Here is an 18,172-nt window from a genome sequence, read left to right on the forward strand (position 1 = left end):
CTTTGAGAACTGAGCCCCCCAGCTGAGGGTATGCAGGTGCTGGAGGCTGTGATTAACATTGGCCCTTTGCCTGGCCACATGTATGAAAATATTTGGCAGCAGGACCATCCCTGTTGTCCTGTCCTTGTTTATGTTTTACTCTTTTAACCCAGAAGAAAAGACCTTACAAGGCAGTACGGCAGGGCAACCATTCCTTCTGACAGGTAATAAAGACCCCTTCTGACAGGTCAGGTTCTGGTTTCATCTCAAGATGGTGGATGTATACAAAGATCAGCCATTTTTGAGATGACAAAAGAGATGGTCAGGTCAAGAAGCTTCATGTTTGCACATGCTGTTCACTCTAGCAAGTGTTTTGCCTCATCCCTATTAAGTTTTCTGGACTTAGCTCAGATGTTATCTCTTTTAGGAAGCTGTATATCCCTTCATTGTTATTCTAGATTAGGTACATTTCCTGTGTGTTTTCATAGCAGGGCTTGTTTTTGCTGATATACTTTGTTTTTAATTGCTGAATCCTTTGCACAATATCTGGCACATAGTAGGCATTGTGCAGATGTTTACCGAATGAATGAAACAGCTTATCTGTCAATATTTGCCACATTACTTTTCTTAGCCCAAGCTGATTTTTTTAACTAACAAAGGTAATTATACTCCTTGGCTAACCCATGTGGAGAAAAGATAAAGAAGAATGGCAAAATATATGTGAACTCTTTTTGTCTGTCTTCCATAACCTGTAATGATGAATCATTTCTAAGTTAGAAAGAATTTGAATTACTTGTGAGCTACCATTTCTGTCACTAATCTTTGAGGCGGCAATTCTCAGAGCTGAAATTAATTGTTGGCTGATGACTGTAATCACCAACAAGTGATGCCAGGTAAGAGTCAGCCCAGAGAAGGATAAATGATCCTCATATGTATGTTTCCTTTCCTAAAACCTATCCTAACAACTTACAGTGTCTATTATACTCTTCTTCCCTTCTTTTGCATTGCAAGGTGAGAAGCAAGGTTCCCAAATGCCTTTTTTCACACCAGTCCTGGCCCGTGATAACATGTTCACTGATTTTGAAGGGAGGAATCATGAAGTGAGTTTTCCATAAAACTTAATTCATGTAGTTTGAAAGACTATAATTTTAAATTCTAAAACATACAATGAATGATATTGATATTGATCTGTGAAACCCCAAAATATGAAAACCACAAGTATAGAGCCATGGTTTCCTTTTATTTATTTAAATGTTTAGTAAGAAGAGTACTCTTTTTAAGTGTCAACCAATTTTCTAGACCTCCTGCATGATAATAGTAATAATCATAATATCTTTTGATTTGTAGATCAAGAAAAATATATATGTACACAAGGATTTGAGGATTCTTTAAAATTTTTCCTGCAACCCTTCAGTGGTTTGGAGCTGATAAGTTGAAAAACACTAGTGTAGAGGATTTAAAAATGACAGGAACTTCAATACTCACAAGCCATGATGAATAAGCCACTTAACTTTTCTGAGAAATTTCAAGAGGAATGGCATGGCATATCACCATCCTACTCTACTAAGTTGGATCTACTATGGCAACAAAATGGGAAATAAGAATCAGGATCATTTTAAAAAAATGGTTGTGGTATTTTTCCCATCTGCCCCTACTCATCTTTTCCCCACTCTAGGGATTCTTCCTTTGTTTAGTGGATTGGGGTCTTCTTAGAATTCCTTGTTATGCCAATCACAGCAAAATGGTTACATAGGCCAGAATGAGAATGAGGAGGGGACAGTATTTGTCATGTATGTTCTTGTCAAACAACATCCATGTTTCCAGCATATAAAATTTGTCAGTATAGCTAAATCTCTGTTTCTTAAAACACACACATACACACACACACACACACACACACACACAGTTATTTAGGTCAATGAGAAGTGAATTTGTGGTCCTCTGAATTTACCCAGCTTTTGAGGCTAGTATGAAAAGAGATAGGATTTTCTCATTGCAGCAGAATATACCATATGACCAGGTATTTGACTTAGGTGGTCAGTATCCACTGGTTCAAGCACCACAATGAAATAAGAAGTAACATGGGATGCCTGGGTGGCTCAGTAGGTTAAGTGTCTGCCTTCGGCTCAGGTCATAATTGCAGGGTCCTGGAATTGAGTCTCACTTCAAGCTCCTTGCTCCGTGGAGAGCCTTCTTCTCCCTCTGCCTGCCACTCTCCCTCCTTGTGTGTATGCTCTCTCTCTTTCTCTTTCTCACAAATAAATAAAATCTTTAAAAAAAAAAAAAAGAAAAAAAAGAGAAGTAACAAATGATGTTAAAAGCAAACAAAGGCAAGCTAATTTTGTTGATTTCATTTCTACTCTATTTCCAATAGAGATAACTATTTGGTAAAATAAAATACAGGCATTGTTGATGTACCTACTAAGTGGATAATCAGAGGAGTGTATTCAGTTCTCTTGGCAATTAAGAGATCTAGATAGTAATTAATGAAACAAAGCTATTAAAGTAAGACTTGTTCTAAGGAGAAAACCATTGTCTTTTTTAAGTGAAATGCCATTCTCAGCCATTCCTCCCATTAGCCTAATACCCCTTATCTACCCCCTTACCAAGGAGAAAGGGCATTTATACCAGACAAATGAGAAGAAAATCCAGATTGTTTCTAAGCTGTAAGGAATTTGTATACATATCTTGTTGTAAGGAAACTGTCCAATATCTTGACTTCATGGGGCTATGCACACCAATTAAAAAGTTGTCCCCTGGATTGCAATATGTGCTGCATGAATCATCTTAAAAGCTTTACTAGCTTCTTGACTCCACACCCAAATCCTAAACCACACTCAGTTTTCTTCTTTTTGTTCCTTCTTATTTTATTTTGATTTTCTATCTTTTTTTTTTTTTCTTACCTCTTTCTCTTTTCCTCTCTCCTCCATTTTTATCCTGTTGAGATCCAGGGGAGAAGAATAAGAGATAATCCACAATGTTGGAAAGGAACTTTTAACTCATAAGGATTTGGGGATTCATTTCAGTCAGAGAAAGAGCATGGTCAAATCTGCATTTCAAAAGATTATTATGCCTGCAGTAAGGACAGGAGATTTAGCATTGCTTATTGTCATACGTGAACAATTTAATTCAGAAGTAGAATTGAGTTGGTATGGTAATTAATTGGCATGGAAGGGATTAATGGATTTCTAGATTTCAGACTTGGACAACTGAGTAGATGGTGGTGTCACTTTCTGTGATAGGGAACAGTGCAGGAAAAAATGGTTTGAAGAGGAAGATGAAAAATATTAGATTTAAGAAGAAGAAATTTGGGATGCCCAGCTGGCTCAGTTGGTAGAGCATGCAACTCTTGATCATGGGGTGAATTTGAACCCCATGTTGGGCATAGAGTTTACTAAAAAAAGAAGAACTTTTGTTAATTAAAGTGCTTGAGTTTAGCAGGGAGGGCAGGATCATCCTAAGTATCAGTTTTTTACTACAGTGAAGTTATTAAGGGATATTAGATTAAATTATTTACACAACACAAATCCTGTAAGCTGAGAGCAAATAAAAAAGTAACAATTATGAGTGTTTTCAGTATGCCAGGTTCTAAGCACTCTTATGAATATAAAATTAACTCATTTAATCTTCTTAACCCTATGAAGTAGGTACTATTTTCATTTCCAGTTTACAGCCAAGTAAACTGAGGCACATCTAGGTTAGTTAACTTTCCCAAAGTTAGACATTTAATAAGTGGATAAAGGCAACATCATAAATCAAGCCATCTAGCTCCAGAGTCTATAGTCTTAACCGTTATGTTATTCTATCTCACAAATAATTCTTTTTTTTTTTTTGCAATTTTTATGTTTACCTTTTTCATTTCTTCAAAAGATGATATGTTTAGGATAAAAATTAATTTAACTGAAGATTTGGAGTTTTGGAAGTTCTGGTAAATTGAGGTTTAGTCAGTTAGTTCTAGAAGGGTAGTGCCAAATTACAAGGAGCCATGGAGCTATGAATCTACTTTGGAGCACCTTGTAAACTTGCAAAATACATCTAATCACAGAAAAATGCAAGGATTGGCAGAATTTCAAATCCCTGCCCTGTTGAGTTTAAAATCTTGACTGTTGTCAGGTGTGAGCTGCTATTTGTCATAGATTTTTTGGCTGAGACAGAGGCCTTGACGTTGCAGACCTAGGCCAGGCAGACCTTCATTGAAGAAAAGCAGCATTAAATATTTTCCTACTATTAACCCCACCAACCCTTATTCGCATCAGAGCCAGGTCAAACTTGTAATGTGGGTCTTTGAAAGTTTGATTTTGAACTTCTAAGTAACCGTTCTCTTGAAATGTTGAGATTCTGATTATTGTTTGGTAGAGCACTAATACTAGAATGTACCAAAACCAAAAGGAAAATATGCTATCTGCATAGAGTCTTGTCTGGACTTTTTTTCAATTCCAACTGCTTCTATAATTATGATTTTTCTTTCACTCATGTTCTGCCAAGGCAAAACTAATAAAACTATGAGAATAAATAAAACTATGCATGTTTCCAGGACTGAACACTCTTTAAGAATAGGAATGCATTTTGATTATATAGTCAACTGTTAACACCCAGATTAGCTTCACACATACATTTGATTCCATTCACTGAGATGAGGCGTGTTTAGAAAGTCAAGTTCAGGAGATCATTTGCTAGGTATTTATATATATTATATCTAGTCATATGTGTATCATAAATAGCATAATTAATTTCCTCATCTTGTTCATTAATGAATTAAGGCTTAAACAAGTTTAGGTCTCTTTTTGCGGGTCTTTCCACAGGCAAGCAGTAAAACCAAGATTTGAATTCTGATATGACTATGCTACCAAAGCCCACTTTCTGTTAAATCATATGACTTCCTATTCCTTTCTTCACAGATATAAACAGAGTTTTACCACATTTCCTATTCCCAGGTATCCCAGGATAGACACTAAACTAGGCCTCTCCTAAAATATGATAGGTTCTGCCTACATTAAAACAGGCTATTTTAATACATTATTAGACTTACTAGAATGTAAGGGAATAGGAGGGAAAAGGAAATAAGCTGAAATTTAATAGAGAAAGTAACACAAACAGGGAGAATATCCCTGGGTCAGATGATAATATCAGTGCATGAGAAGGCCTAAGGTCTGCATCATAGTTGGGGATATGAATTTAATGGGTACCAAAGAGGTTTTGTCTTGGTCTACTCCAAGTTCTGAAGGAAGCAAATGCGATTTTTTTTCTGGAGGATAAGTATCCCTAATTTAGACCCCAGTATATGCAGAGATCAAGTTCAACAAAATATGAATTCAAATAAATAAATATATACATATTTAAATAAATGGATAAAATCAAGTACACAAGGGCACAGGCCGCTAGGGAAAGTTAACAGAAAAGAGAAAAAAGAGAATAGTCTTATTTGTGGTGTTAAAATGGAGAAAGGGCACTATTTTTAAGTAATGATAATGTATTAAAAATACTCATGTACTTTCACTCCTTCATGGACCTGCACTAAGATATTAGAAAAGAGAGTTTTTGTTCTGTTTTTCAAACATACACTCATAGGAATAAAGAATGAAAAAGGAAATAGTAGGAGCCTGGAGAGCAGATGACCATCTGTTACTGACTTAGCAGACCTTGAGGGGAAAAAAAAATTCCCAAGCCAGTACTGGCAGGCATATCTCTGCCAGAGAGGGATACATCAGACCCATATGCCATAGAATTGTCAACCCACACACCTAAGACTCTTCATTTCATTTCATTTCTCATTTCTTTTAATTCATTTTCCTTTCTTTTCTTCACTTTTACATCCGTCTTGAAAACAGTAACACTTAAATTCAGTTGCCCTTCTACCTTTCAATCTGCCTTAAAAATCTTACCTTTCTACTTTACCAATCTAATAAAATCTCAACCCTTGATATATTCTACAGAAAACTTCTTCCAACACTGGACCTAAATAAACATGCCTACTCATGATTGTCCTGAATCATAGCAGTTTGGCCTCCTGTAAATTTATGATCATCAAACTCAAATGGACCCATTATAATCCTGCTATGTCTCTCAAGTCAACTTGCTCTCTCTCTCAAACTACTCTTTCAACTTTCTCTGTCCTCAAACCTCTATCCACCTTACCTTTACCTCCCCCCTTAATCTAAGCAACAGACCTTAAACTGTAGCTCCCAAACTACTATTTTTGAACTGTTTGTTTCCATCAACATTTAAGCATCCTAAAATACCCCTTATCAAAACAAAACAAAACAAAACAAAAACACAAAGGAAACTCCAGCTACCTCACTCCTTCAGCTTACCACCCATTTCTCTTCAACCCTTTAGGAACAAAGTCTTGAAAATTGTTTCTGTCTAATCATCCTCATCTTCTTAGCTCCAGTCTCTGTCAAAACCTTTCTAGTCTGGTTGCATTCTCACTATGGTCATCAGTGGCCTTTCTGCTGCCAGATTTAAAAATGTGATTTTATTAAACTTTTTATTTTGAAATGATTTTAGATTTAGAGAAAAGTTGCAAGTATAATACAGAGTTCTCATATGACCTTTACCCAACTTCCCTGAATCTTATATAACTATAGCACAGTTATAGAAACTAGAATTACAGAATATATAATATATATTCATATATATACACATATATATACAGAATATATTTTATATATATATAATGCAGAATTAACATTAATACAATTCTATTAACTAAACTGTAGACTCTCTTTGGAGTACCCCAGTTTTTTCACTAATTTCCTTATTCTATTCTAGGATTCAGTCTATGACCCATTACATTCAGTTGTTGTGTCTCAGTCTTCTTCGTCTTTCAGATCCTCAGTCTTTGCATGCCTTTTTTGAGCTTGACACTTTGAAGAGTACTGGTCAGTTAGTTAGATGAACATCTTTCAGCTTTGATATTCTCTGATGTTTCCTCATGAGTAAAGTGAGGATGTGCATTTTGGACAAGATTACCACAGCAGTAAAACAGTTGCCTAGTGCTTCAGATCCATGGAACATAATGTCAGTAGTCCTACTATTGGTGAGGGTAACCTTGATCACATGATTAAAGAGCTCTCTAATGTGATGTTACCATGTTTCCCTTTGGAATTAATAAATATGTTGGAAAGATAGTTTGCAATTATGAAAATATCCTGTTTCTTTTCAACGTTTTGTCCAATCATTTTAGCATTGGTGGATCTTACCTGCGAAAATTATTACTCCGGTATTCCAATGCCGATTTTCTGTTTTCCTTACTCCTTAGAAGTTATTATTTGGGAATTATCTGTAATGAGGAACTATCCTTTTTTCTTCACATTATTAATTTTGTTGTTCAAGCTATTTTAGCTCTGGTCACTTGGAGCTCTTTCAGGGTGGTTCCTGTGTCCTTTTGACATGGTTTTGTCTTCTTGTGAGCACTTTCTTAGTTTCTGGCATCACAAAATGTTCTAAGTTCACCTGGGTTTTTCCATGTCTGTATTAGTCTGGATCCTCTAGAGAGACATATTTTATATAACTAACAATAACTCTAACAAATATAAATATAAATAAATACATATTTAAGACAGTAGTTCATGCAGTTGTAATTGAGGCTGAGAATTCCAAAACCTGCATTTGGCAAGCTGGAGACCCAGAAAAGTAGATGGCATAGTTCCAGTCCAAGTACAAAGACCTGAGAACTAGGAAAACCGGTGGTTTAACTTCTACTCTGAGGCCAAAGACAAAAGAAGATTGATGTCCCAGCTTGAAGACTGTCAGAGAGAGAGAATTCTCCCTTATTGAGGCCTTCAACTTACTGAATGAGCCTCATGCACACCGCGGAGAACAATTTGCTTTACTAAGCCTTTACTCAAGTGTTAGGCTCATCCAGAAACATGGATGTTTACTAAGCAACATGGATGTTACTTACAGACATACTCGGAATAATGCTTAGCCAAATAAAGTTTAACCAAATAGTTAAAACAAGTGTTTAACTGGTCAAATTGACAATAAAAACCATCGCAGGTCCACCTCTTGCCAACTTGGCACCATATACATCTCCTTAAACCATACTTCATCTCCATGTATAGACAATAACAAAATCGTAGTTCTGTCTAATATGATACAACTTTCCTGACTACAACTGAAAACACACTAAGCACTTTACCAGGAGAGTAGCTACAGTTTTGAATAATGTTTGCTCTTCTCAATATCCCATATCTTAAATACTATGATGTAAAGTTAACAATACTTAAATACTATGATATAAAGCTGATGCATCTTATGTTACATGATAAGTGAGAAAGGGACGGAGGAAAACAAAGATATTTGCATACAAATACATTAATAATAATAAGGAGGAAATATTCCTAACAGTTATATTCCTTGTTACTGTAACTCATCATGTGGCCATAGTTGGTATTTATAACTACCTTCTTCTATTACCTATTCTGTATTCCCTTTGCTTTCAAGAAGCAACTCAGCAATTAAGTATCACTTTATGAAACATGACTTTTTATTTAGATAAAATAACCATGCATCTACATCTTTAAAATAAATTTTCAATTTCAAGTATTCTTTTCAAGCTCCAAAGTGAGGCAATAGTTATTATATCTTGACTCCACTGGAAGAATCTCTTGGTTCAATGATAGTGTCCTTAGATGCTTCAAACAGAAAAATCAGTTAATTCTAATAATGGTTTGATATTTTTCATTCAATTTATAGATCAGAGTAGGGCTTTTAGAAATAAATCTGCCGGGGCACCTGGGTGGCTCAGTGGGTTAAAGCCTCTGCCTTCGGCTCAGGTCATGATCCGAGGGTCCTGGGATCGAGCCCCACATCGGGCTCTCTGCCCAGCAGGGAGCCTGCTTCCTCCTCTCTCTCTGCCTGCCTCTCTGCTTACTTGCAATCTCTGTCTGTCAAATAAATAAATAAAATCTTTAAAAAGAAAAAAAAAAAAGAAATAGATCTGCCATAAATGAAACATAAGGTACTATTGTAGATGCTATTGAAAATTATAGTAAAAATCGAACACTGACAAATAGAATCATTTGATTTTGTATTAATATGCAAATTTAGATTTTGGTGGAGCATAGTTTAATCTTAAAGAACAAATATATTTGGCATTCGTTATGGAGAACATAAATTCCTTAATTTTTATAAATAACTTTATAAAATATAATTATAAGTTCAGTAAATTTTTCTTTAAAATGTCTTTAAAAAAACAAGAAGGCTTAATATTCTATCAGTGGAAATTTAAACTCTTTTTCTCAAAATTTGCAATACTTTTTTATAAACACAGGGTGAAATACAGGTAAATGAACAGTTAAATGAAATTCCACGTTTTTGAAATACAGCTGATATTGATGATAAGGAAAAAAACCTTTCAGCAGGGCAGTTAAAAATTTTGTAATCAAAATTTCTTCTTTGGTGCCCATTATCAATTATACTTCAGAATTTTTTAAGATGATTATTCTACAGTAATGTTTAACTATTTTATAAATAAGTTTCTAAATTTTTATTCTATTTTTTCTAATCAGAGCTCATTAATCAAAAGAGTCAATAAATGGACTTCTGCCCCCATGTATGAAAAACTAACCACTACAGGAATTGTCCTTTGGTCAGAAATTTTTTAAGAATCCAAAAAAACATATATATATATATGCAACAATGTTTTTAGACACTGGACAACAAATACTAAAAGCCAATGATCCTGGCAAGAAACAAACTAGGAAAGAGAAAAATGAGACCTACAGTTGCCTGAGGTTACCTAATATGAGGCAATTTCCAGGATTCAGCATAGGGAGGGAGAATTCAAATAGAATCCAGTAGTTTTTCTGAGTTGAAGATAAAGCAATCAGAGTTTGGGGAGACTGAAGTGACTAGAATTTGTGGGGCAGAATATTTGAGCTGAAGTTCTTGCACCCAGAAAGAACTCTGTGTATCTGCACAAAAGTTTCTTTAAACCTTTGTTTTATTTTACGTGCTTGAGGTGAAACTCCAAAAGGCTGAGGAAACCAATAGGTTAAATAATTCACCAGTTTACACAGGATTGGGAATAGTTTGCATTCCTAATAGCCAGACTGGAGAGACTTTGTAATACATAAGGCAACATGCAGAGATATCAAAAAGGTTTTCTCGTAGTTTTAGGACTGAATTAGCCTTACCCTAAAACCTGCTCTGGAGCCAGTCTAACAAAGAGTACCAGCAAGCCTCAAAGGGATCACACTAATTACAAGTAATTTAACTGTGTGCCGAAATAAAGTCCACCATCTTCGAAGAACACATCAAAATTCAATAACCAGATATGTTCAGAATAACAATGTCGGGCATCCAAATGAAAATTACCAGATATACAATGAAGTAAGAAAATATGGCCTAGAAATATAAGACAAATTAAACAGAAACTGACTCAGAAACTCAAGGCATGATAGAATTAGCAGACAAGAATGTTAGTTATTCCTGATATGAAGAGGAAAGTTCAAGCATAATGTGGAGAGAAATGAAGAACCTAAAAAACATGCAAATGGAAGTTTTAGAGATGAAAAATGACAGTATTGGAAATTTAAAAAATTTTGTACCCTGGAAGGGTTAATGGCAGAGTATACACTGCAAAAGACAAAAACAAAACAAAATAAACAAACAAACAAAAAATGAAGTTGAAGAAGTAATAGAAACTATTCAAGTAAAGAATAGAAAAATACTGAAAAATAGTATATCAGTATACTGGATATCCAGTATATCCAGTATACTGGATATACTGATATCAGTATATTGGACAGCATCAGTTGGCTAACATATGTATAATTCGAGTCCCAGAAAAAGTAGCAGTTGGGGAAATATTTTTTAAAAGAGTGGGGGGAAATAAAGAAAGAAATAGTGGGAAAAGGTTTTGTAATTTGATGAAAACTGCAAATCCACAGATCCAAGAAGCTCAATCAATCTCAAGCAGAATAAACATGAATAAAATCACATTGAGGTGCATTATAATGAAATCTTAAAAGAGTCCAGAGAAAAGAAAAATCATATTACATACAAAGAAACAAAAATAGAGATGATAAGAAAATGATAAGAATCTTTTAAATCTCAGAAGTATTACATTAAGTGGAAGAAGCCAGATATTAAGGATTGCAGAGTATATGGTTCTATTTGTATGAAATTCTAGAAAAGACAAATGTACAGTGGCAGAATTTCAGTGATTGTCAAGGGCCAAGAAGGAAGGTAAGAACTTGACTCCAAAGGGCCAAAAGGAGGTTTAAGGGATGAAGAAAATATTCTGTATTTTGATTGTGGTAGTCGTTAAATGTATCACTGCACACATTTGTCAAATATGCATCAGAACCTGCCCTTAGAAGTGGTAAATTTTATTGACTGTAAACTATACTCAGTGAAGCTGATAAAAAATAGTTATGAAATGAAGGAAAAAATTAGCTTTTGAAACTTTGAAAGAAAATCAGTTACAGAAACAGTGTTTCTGATCAATTTAAAAAAAAAAAAAAACATTTAAATTAATCCCTACAAAAGCAAAGGAATAAATGAACAAGTTGAGGATAAACATACAAACCATAGGATTTGATTTTGAAAATCTGTAATTGGGCTTTCAAAGGTGTCTATTTCTTGATAGAATCATTGATAAAATTCCTATTCTTAGTGGCATAAATTTATGTTCTGTCCTGGAATAAAATGAAACTGAAAAGTCATATGATTTTGCAGCATCTAAATTTAGTAAGCAAAATTTTGTAGAATCAAAAATAGGGAAAACTTTCTTGATAAGTTTGGTTTACATAAAATGTTTGCCAAAGAAAAATACCCATGAAAAGGAGGAAAGGGGTGCCTGGGTGGCTCAGTGGGTTGAGCCTCTGCCTTCGGCTCTGGTTACAATCTCAGGGTCCTGGGATCAAGGCCCACGTTGGACTCTCTGCTCGACAGGGAGCCTGCTTCCCCGTCTCTCTCTGCCTGCCTCTCTGCCTACTTGTGATCTCTGTCTGTTAAATAAATATATATTTTTTTTAAATTAAAAAAAAAAAAAAAGAAAAGGATGAGGCACCTGGGTGGCTCAGTAGGTTAAGCCTCTGCCTTCAGCTCGGGTCATGATCTCAGGATCCTGGGATCAAGCCCCACGTCGGGCTCTCTGCTCAGCAGGGAGCCTGCTTCCCCCCACCTTCTCTGCCTGCCTCTCTGTCTACTTGTGATCCCTCTCTCTGTCAAATAAAAAAATAAAATTTAAAAAAAAAAGAAAAGGAGAAAAAAGACATTAGTCATGAAAATATTTGTTATGAAATAGTCACTCATTTCAGTATTTTAAAAATTGGAAGTGAAAATATTCCATGTTAGTGGAAATGACCACATAGTACTACACCTGTAAAGATGGTATTTGTCAACCAAAAACACTATCGTCTCTTGAGAAGAGTAATTAAAGATGCCACAATTTCAAAAATAATTAACTGTTAAACTCCACTTTGAAGTGCAGGCAACTTTATGAAAACATCTGAAATACTTAGACCACATTGAAACATTCTTCATAAAAATATAATGATATTCTGTCAGTGAGAAATATGGCCACAAAATTTAATGTGATTATTTATCAGCAATCATAATTCTGCTTATGTTATTTTCTAATGTTTAGATAATCAATATGAAGTAGTTATTGTGCTGTGGCACACATGAATTATTCAATTTTTGGTTTTTTAGAATGAATTTTAGTTGTGAAAATAACTTTTGAGTAGGACTATTTTATATTTTATAAATCTACTGATAAAAACAATTTGTTGACCAATAAATAAGCATTTCAGTGACATATAATTTTTATTTTTAGCCCCATTTTAAGTTTAAAATTACCCCAACTCGGATGAAGACTACCTGGTCACTCTTGATATACCAACTTTCAGAACATCATTATTTTTCATATATACAATGCTTTGGAACCCAGTAACGTTCTCCATTAGCTTTAAAAACCTCTTTAAAAACTATTAGGAAGCTCTGAACTCTGGAGAACCCATGAAGTGAGGTGTCTTGTTAGTCCCAGGTGATAATAATCTCTGAAGTTGTTGGGGCTTGGAAAAGGTTTACTACCAGTTTCTTGTCCTCTGAGAACACGGTGTGTAATAACAAAAGACAATATTATTCAAATCATAAGAACAAGTCTGAGAAGTGACTCTTAGTCCCCAGAATGGTGAGGGGAAGGGTGAGGTTTCTGGAATGAGGAGGCTTTTGCAGTGTCAGAGGCTTTGGTTGGTAAAACTTTTGACAGTTGGGTTATTTTTAACACAAATCTTCGTATGTCAGCAAATACTTTTTCTAAATTTTTCATTACCAAGAACAATGTGGTTTATGCTGAAGTCTGATAATTCAGTACCTGCAAGATGTCCTCTCCTGGCTCATATCTGACCCAGTAACTCCATCTTTGGCCTGCCCTCTAATTCTTGACCATCTGCATCCATTATCTAGTTTTTACCTTTATTTTAGATTCATTCTTTCCTTTGCCTTTATCAGATAAAACAAAAATGCAGAATACTGAAGGCTAAATAGTCAGAGAGGAAGGAAGAGAGGAAGGGAGGGAGGGAAGGAAGAAAGAGAAGGAAGGAAGAAAAGGAAAGAAAGCGGTGGGTAGGGGAGGAGAGGAGGAGGGAAATAAGAAAAGAAAGGAAAAGAAGGAAGGAAGAGGAAGGAAGAAGAAAGAGGAAGGGAGGGGAGGGAAGGAAGGAAAAAAAGAGAAAGAAAAGGAGGGACGGGGCAGGGAAGGGAGGGAGGGAGGAAGAAAGAGAAAAGAAAAAAGAAAAGATAAAAGAAAATGCTGAAAAGTGGGGAGATTTACATAGTGGGCAAAACAAATAAGGATAGAGGATATGACCAAAGGAGTGTGCATGACCAGTTTTAATGGAAAACCCCTCTCTTTTGACAGTTTTATTGCTTTAGGAGAGCAACCCAGTGGTTGCTGGTTGCTAATATCTTACTCTATAAATAGCAGCTCCTAAATACTCTAGCAGTAAACCTTGGTTCATTTCTCTTGTGTGCTAATAAGCATATTATTCTCATGCCAACAGATAGGATTTTCTAGCACATATGTTTCTGAAAGAAAAAAAAAAAAAACTACTCATCTTGTGAAAATATAACCCATAAATTTGGAGTTTGAATTGGCTGCATATTGCACAGTCTATGCTATACCCACTTCGTTTTAATTATTCTCCTTTACAAGTGGAGATAGTAGTCTATGAATGCATTATTAATGTAGAATATTTCCTTTGTTTTTATAGGCTTCACCAGAGGCCATATTGAATTCAAAGTTTTGGGTTATTTCTGAGTCAGAAACCTCATACATTTGGATAAAAACCAAACTTCCAACATTCAATCTTAACTTAGCAGGATATTTTATACACATTAAATTTTATTCAAAAAGGTCTTAGCTATTTAAAATCTTTCTTACTATTCACATACATAAAGGCTAAATGTTAAAGGATCATTGTCAGTCATTCTGCTGAAAATCATTATTAATGATTCATACCTTCTGTCCTGATTGTGTTTAGGAAGAAAAGATGTTTGTTTTGTCTATGGCCAAGAATTCTCTTCTTGAGGAAAAAGTACAATGCTTAAAAATTAAAGCCTGTGATTATTCTAGATGTTCCATATTATCTAAAAGCAAGTGTTTACTGACCTCCTCACGGGTTTATGGACTCACAGAAAAGTAAGATTTTCTTCCAAAACAAATTCATTCTAACATCCAAGAGTAAGACAAAACATGAGATCAGAAAAATCACAATCACTGAGAATTACAGCAGGGAGAACCCTTTCATTATCATCAAGCCCTTCATTATCATGTTATAAATGTGGGAATTGTGCCCCAGAATGATCCAAGTGATTTCTTTGGGTCTAGTGTGTAGTCTCCAATCTGGGAATCTTGACTTTTAGTTCAGGCCTCCATCTTCAATGGACTCCTTACTCCTCCTCTTCAATGAGCACTTGTCTCCAGTTTTATGAGCCTGCCATCACTCTCATCACCTTCCAGTTCATTGTCCATGATCTGTCCAGAGGGATCTTTTAAAAACTTAAACCTGATTCCCTACCTCTTCTGCTTAAAATTGCCCTCTTTATACCTACAAGTTGAAGTCCAAAATCATTCACATGTTATTCAAGATTGTGTGTTAATTAGCACATATTTGCTGCAACGGTCTCCCTCATCACACTCAAGACTTTTCCAAACATTCCAGTAGTTCCTAGCAGTGGACTTTGTACCCACATCCCCCCTGCCCCCCAAAAAAGAAACCCACAGAGACTTGAGACTCAAGTCTGTGCACATTTGTGTGCACTATTTCCTATCCTAGGAATACCTCACCACCATCACCTCCCTCTGTTTCAGGTTGACTAACTTCTGATGGTCTTTCAAATACTTGGTTAAGTACTATTTTTTTCTGCCAGCTCTTCTCTCACTTTCCCATCATAAGTATATGTTCTACTTCCTTCCTCTGAGGATCACATGGGCCTTTTCCACAGAGTCTTGTCATTTAGACCATGAATTTCTTGGTGCAAGGGAAGTATCTTTATGTCCTCAATACCTCAAAATGTTAGCTTGTGGGTTTATTCACAGTTAAAATTGCTATCATTTGGTCCAAATTGAAAGCTTTATGATTCTCAGACTTAGGACAGAATAGGTAATTACAGCAAGTAAAGTTGTAGTGGACAACTGTCAGAAGGTTCTGTTGGCATGGGAAGTAGTTGGGGAGACTGAGTCTCCTTCCCTAATATGATATCCATTCTTTTTTAAGGCAGTATGATAAGGAAAGGCCGATTGCAAAATGTTAATTAGAGATGGAAGGGATTTGAGATCATTCCCCTGTGTTGAGAAACAGATACGAAGTGCCAGAGAATCTTACCTGCATGATAGGGTGGTCAGTGGCAGAGCTTGGGCCAGAACCCAGTTATCTTCCTTACCAATCCATGTCAAATTCCTACCTCACTGGTCAGGCTACAGTGATAGTTCTAACCTAGTAAGACATGTCACCACCTAGGAAGATTCTCCTGCTTTGATTTGGGGCTACTCAACACTTAACAAAAAAATAGCTTCGGGCTGCAAAAAAGCCATTGACTCTTTCTTTCATTTTTATTCCACTGGCATGTTCTCATGAAATGACCTCCTCTTTTCCTTTTACTCCCCTTCCCTGCCTCAAAAAATGAAACTTCCGTCTGACATATGGAAGGGTGCCAACATCAGCCAGTGCATATATTAAAGTTTTAAATCAATTATTGTTCTAGTACACACCCTGGGGTTGAGAAAGAAAGAACATCCAGGACTAACAAACCTGATTGTTCTGGCAAAGTTGCCATTCGATTCGTGCTGGCATTTCTGGGCTTTTCTTTTTCTTTAATATTCTAACCTCATTTTTTTTTTTTTTATAAAAAGGTAATAGCTCAAGTAGCAATTTTTAACATGACTATTTCATTCAATTTCTCCATGAGACTTCTACCTCAGTCTCTTGAAGGTTTCCCAGAGGGCGCTATGCCCAGAGTTTGTTTATTACTTAATTGTAGAGACAGCTGCCAGTCTGATAGTGAGTGCATTAGACCGTGGACTGTTCCTCACTTTATTATCTTCTAAGCGAGGGAGAGGCTTGGGCTGGGGACCATGAGTACTTCACAACTTGGCATTCTTAGATTGAGAAAAAGACTTAATCATAACATTTAAGAAACCAAATTACAGCTGTGTATAACATAGATAGTTTTAACAACTGCTCTGAGTTGGATCTATATAAGTATTCTGATTAATACTGCTCTAAAATTCCTATTAAAGTATGATGCATTTTTTTTTCCTAGGCAAGTACTGGAAGTCAGTAAGGATGGTGGCTGTGCCAAGGGGTTGTGCTTTGGCTGGGACTCAGTTGCAGGAGGAGACCGAGACTGTTTCTGCCCTGGCCTCCCTGACGGTAGATGTAGAACAGCCCTTTGCTTCAGAAGATAGCAGGTATGGATCCAACATGGGGGAGTCATTAAGGTCAGTAACATCCAGGCTCATCATTAGCATTTGTGAACCTCTCTCCAGGCTTTCCTTCACCTGTCTCCTCCACTTCCACCACTTGTCTTCTTCAAAGCCACAGATTCCACAGCAAATGCTGTAGGCCACCAAGAATTCATTTGTTTCATTCTTCATGGGAAACACAGAGCTGGAGCATGTGGTTGCAGTTCACAGAGAATTAGAGTGGATGAGATACATGGTGAGAGAAATCACTCCTCATTGGCTAATTTAAATGCAGATCATTGTGGAAAAGAGCTACTTGTGTGCTCTACTTCTTTCCTTAGTTCTCTCTATTTTTCCAGATAATCTTTTTCCTTCTATCATCATTTCAAAATTACTGCTATAACAAAGTGGAAAAAGGAGAGAGGAAGCTGGAAGTATTACTAGTCAGTTGGATAACCTAAATACATACAGGCTCTTTCTGTGACTGCCCTTACGGTCCAAGGACTGGGTAAAGATAGAAGGTGCCTCCAAAGAAGACAGGAGTTTGTATAAAGGAATGTATGGACTCTTGAGTCTGATTTTATTCCACTTTCTGATAAGAAGAAGTTGATTCCAATTAGCCTTCATATGAATATAGCATTCAGGAAAAAAAAAATAATATTAACCTAAGATTGGGTTTGCTTGTTCTCCTTTAAGAAATATTTGTCAGTTTGTGCATTTTGGTGTTCATCATCCTATCATACAGACAATGCTACATTTAGGATTTTTTTTAAGTCTGCTACAATCAAAGCCATCACAAATGTACATATATATAAACATTGGTGCTTTCTGTGGCTGTCTTCAAAGTCACATTTTCTCAATTTAAAAATGAATCAGGTGAGGCTTTACTGAAGTTCTGCCAGCTTGCACTTCTAAATTGCTCTGAGAAGGAAATCATATTCCCTCTGTCAATAACATCACCATTAATTACACAGATCCTGCTACCTAGTACTTAGTTGGCAATTTTCCCAAGAATGCACAATTTAAACAGTTTTAGCTTTCTTGCTTTTACTGGATATTCAGAGTTTAATGGATTTAACATCTTGCTTTGGTCAACAGCAGGAGATGCATTGAATAAGAGATTTCATTTTTAAGAAAGTATTTTTTTCTTACTATAACCACTTAAAGACCAGATTACCTATAGAAAAAAAATAGTTGTACAATATTTTATTAGAAGACATCTTCATGTGGGCATCTGGAACATAAAGGAAAACTTATTTTACATCTTTGATA

The 18,172-nt window shown here is 35.7% G+C and overlaps 1 protein-coding gene across 1 annotated transcript in view; it reads left to right on the forward strand.

The window, feature by feature from the left end:
• The window catches only part of HDAC9 (histone deacetylase 9), a 526,228-nt gene that overhangs the window by 489,401 nt on the left and 18,655 nt on the right, over positions 1-18,172 (forward strand). The window contains exon 24 of the mRNA XM_080818413.1: positions 16,759-16,906. Coding sequence (XP_080674539.1) covers positions 16,759-16,906 — 148 coding nt within the window. The remainder of the gene's footprint in view (positions 1-16,758; positions 16,907-18,172) is intronic.

Source organism: Martes martes (genome assembly GCF_963455335.1).
Source record: "Martes martes genome assembly, chromosome: 11".
Taxonomy (NCBI): domain Eukaryota; kingdom Metazoa; phylum Chordata; class Mammalia; order Carnivora; family Mustelidae; genus Martes; species Martes martes.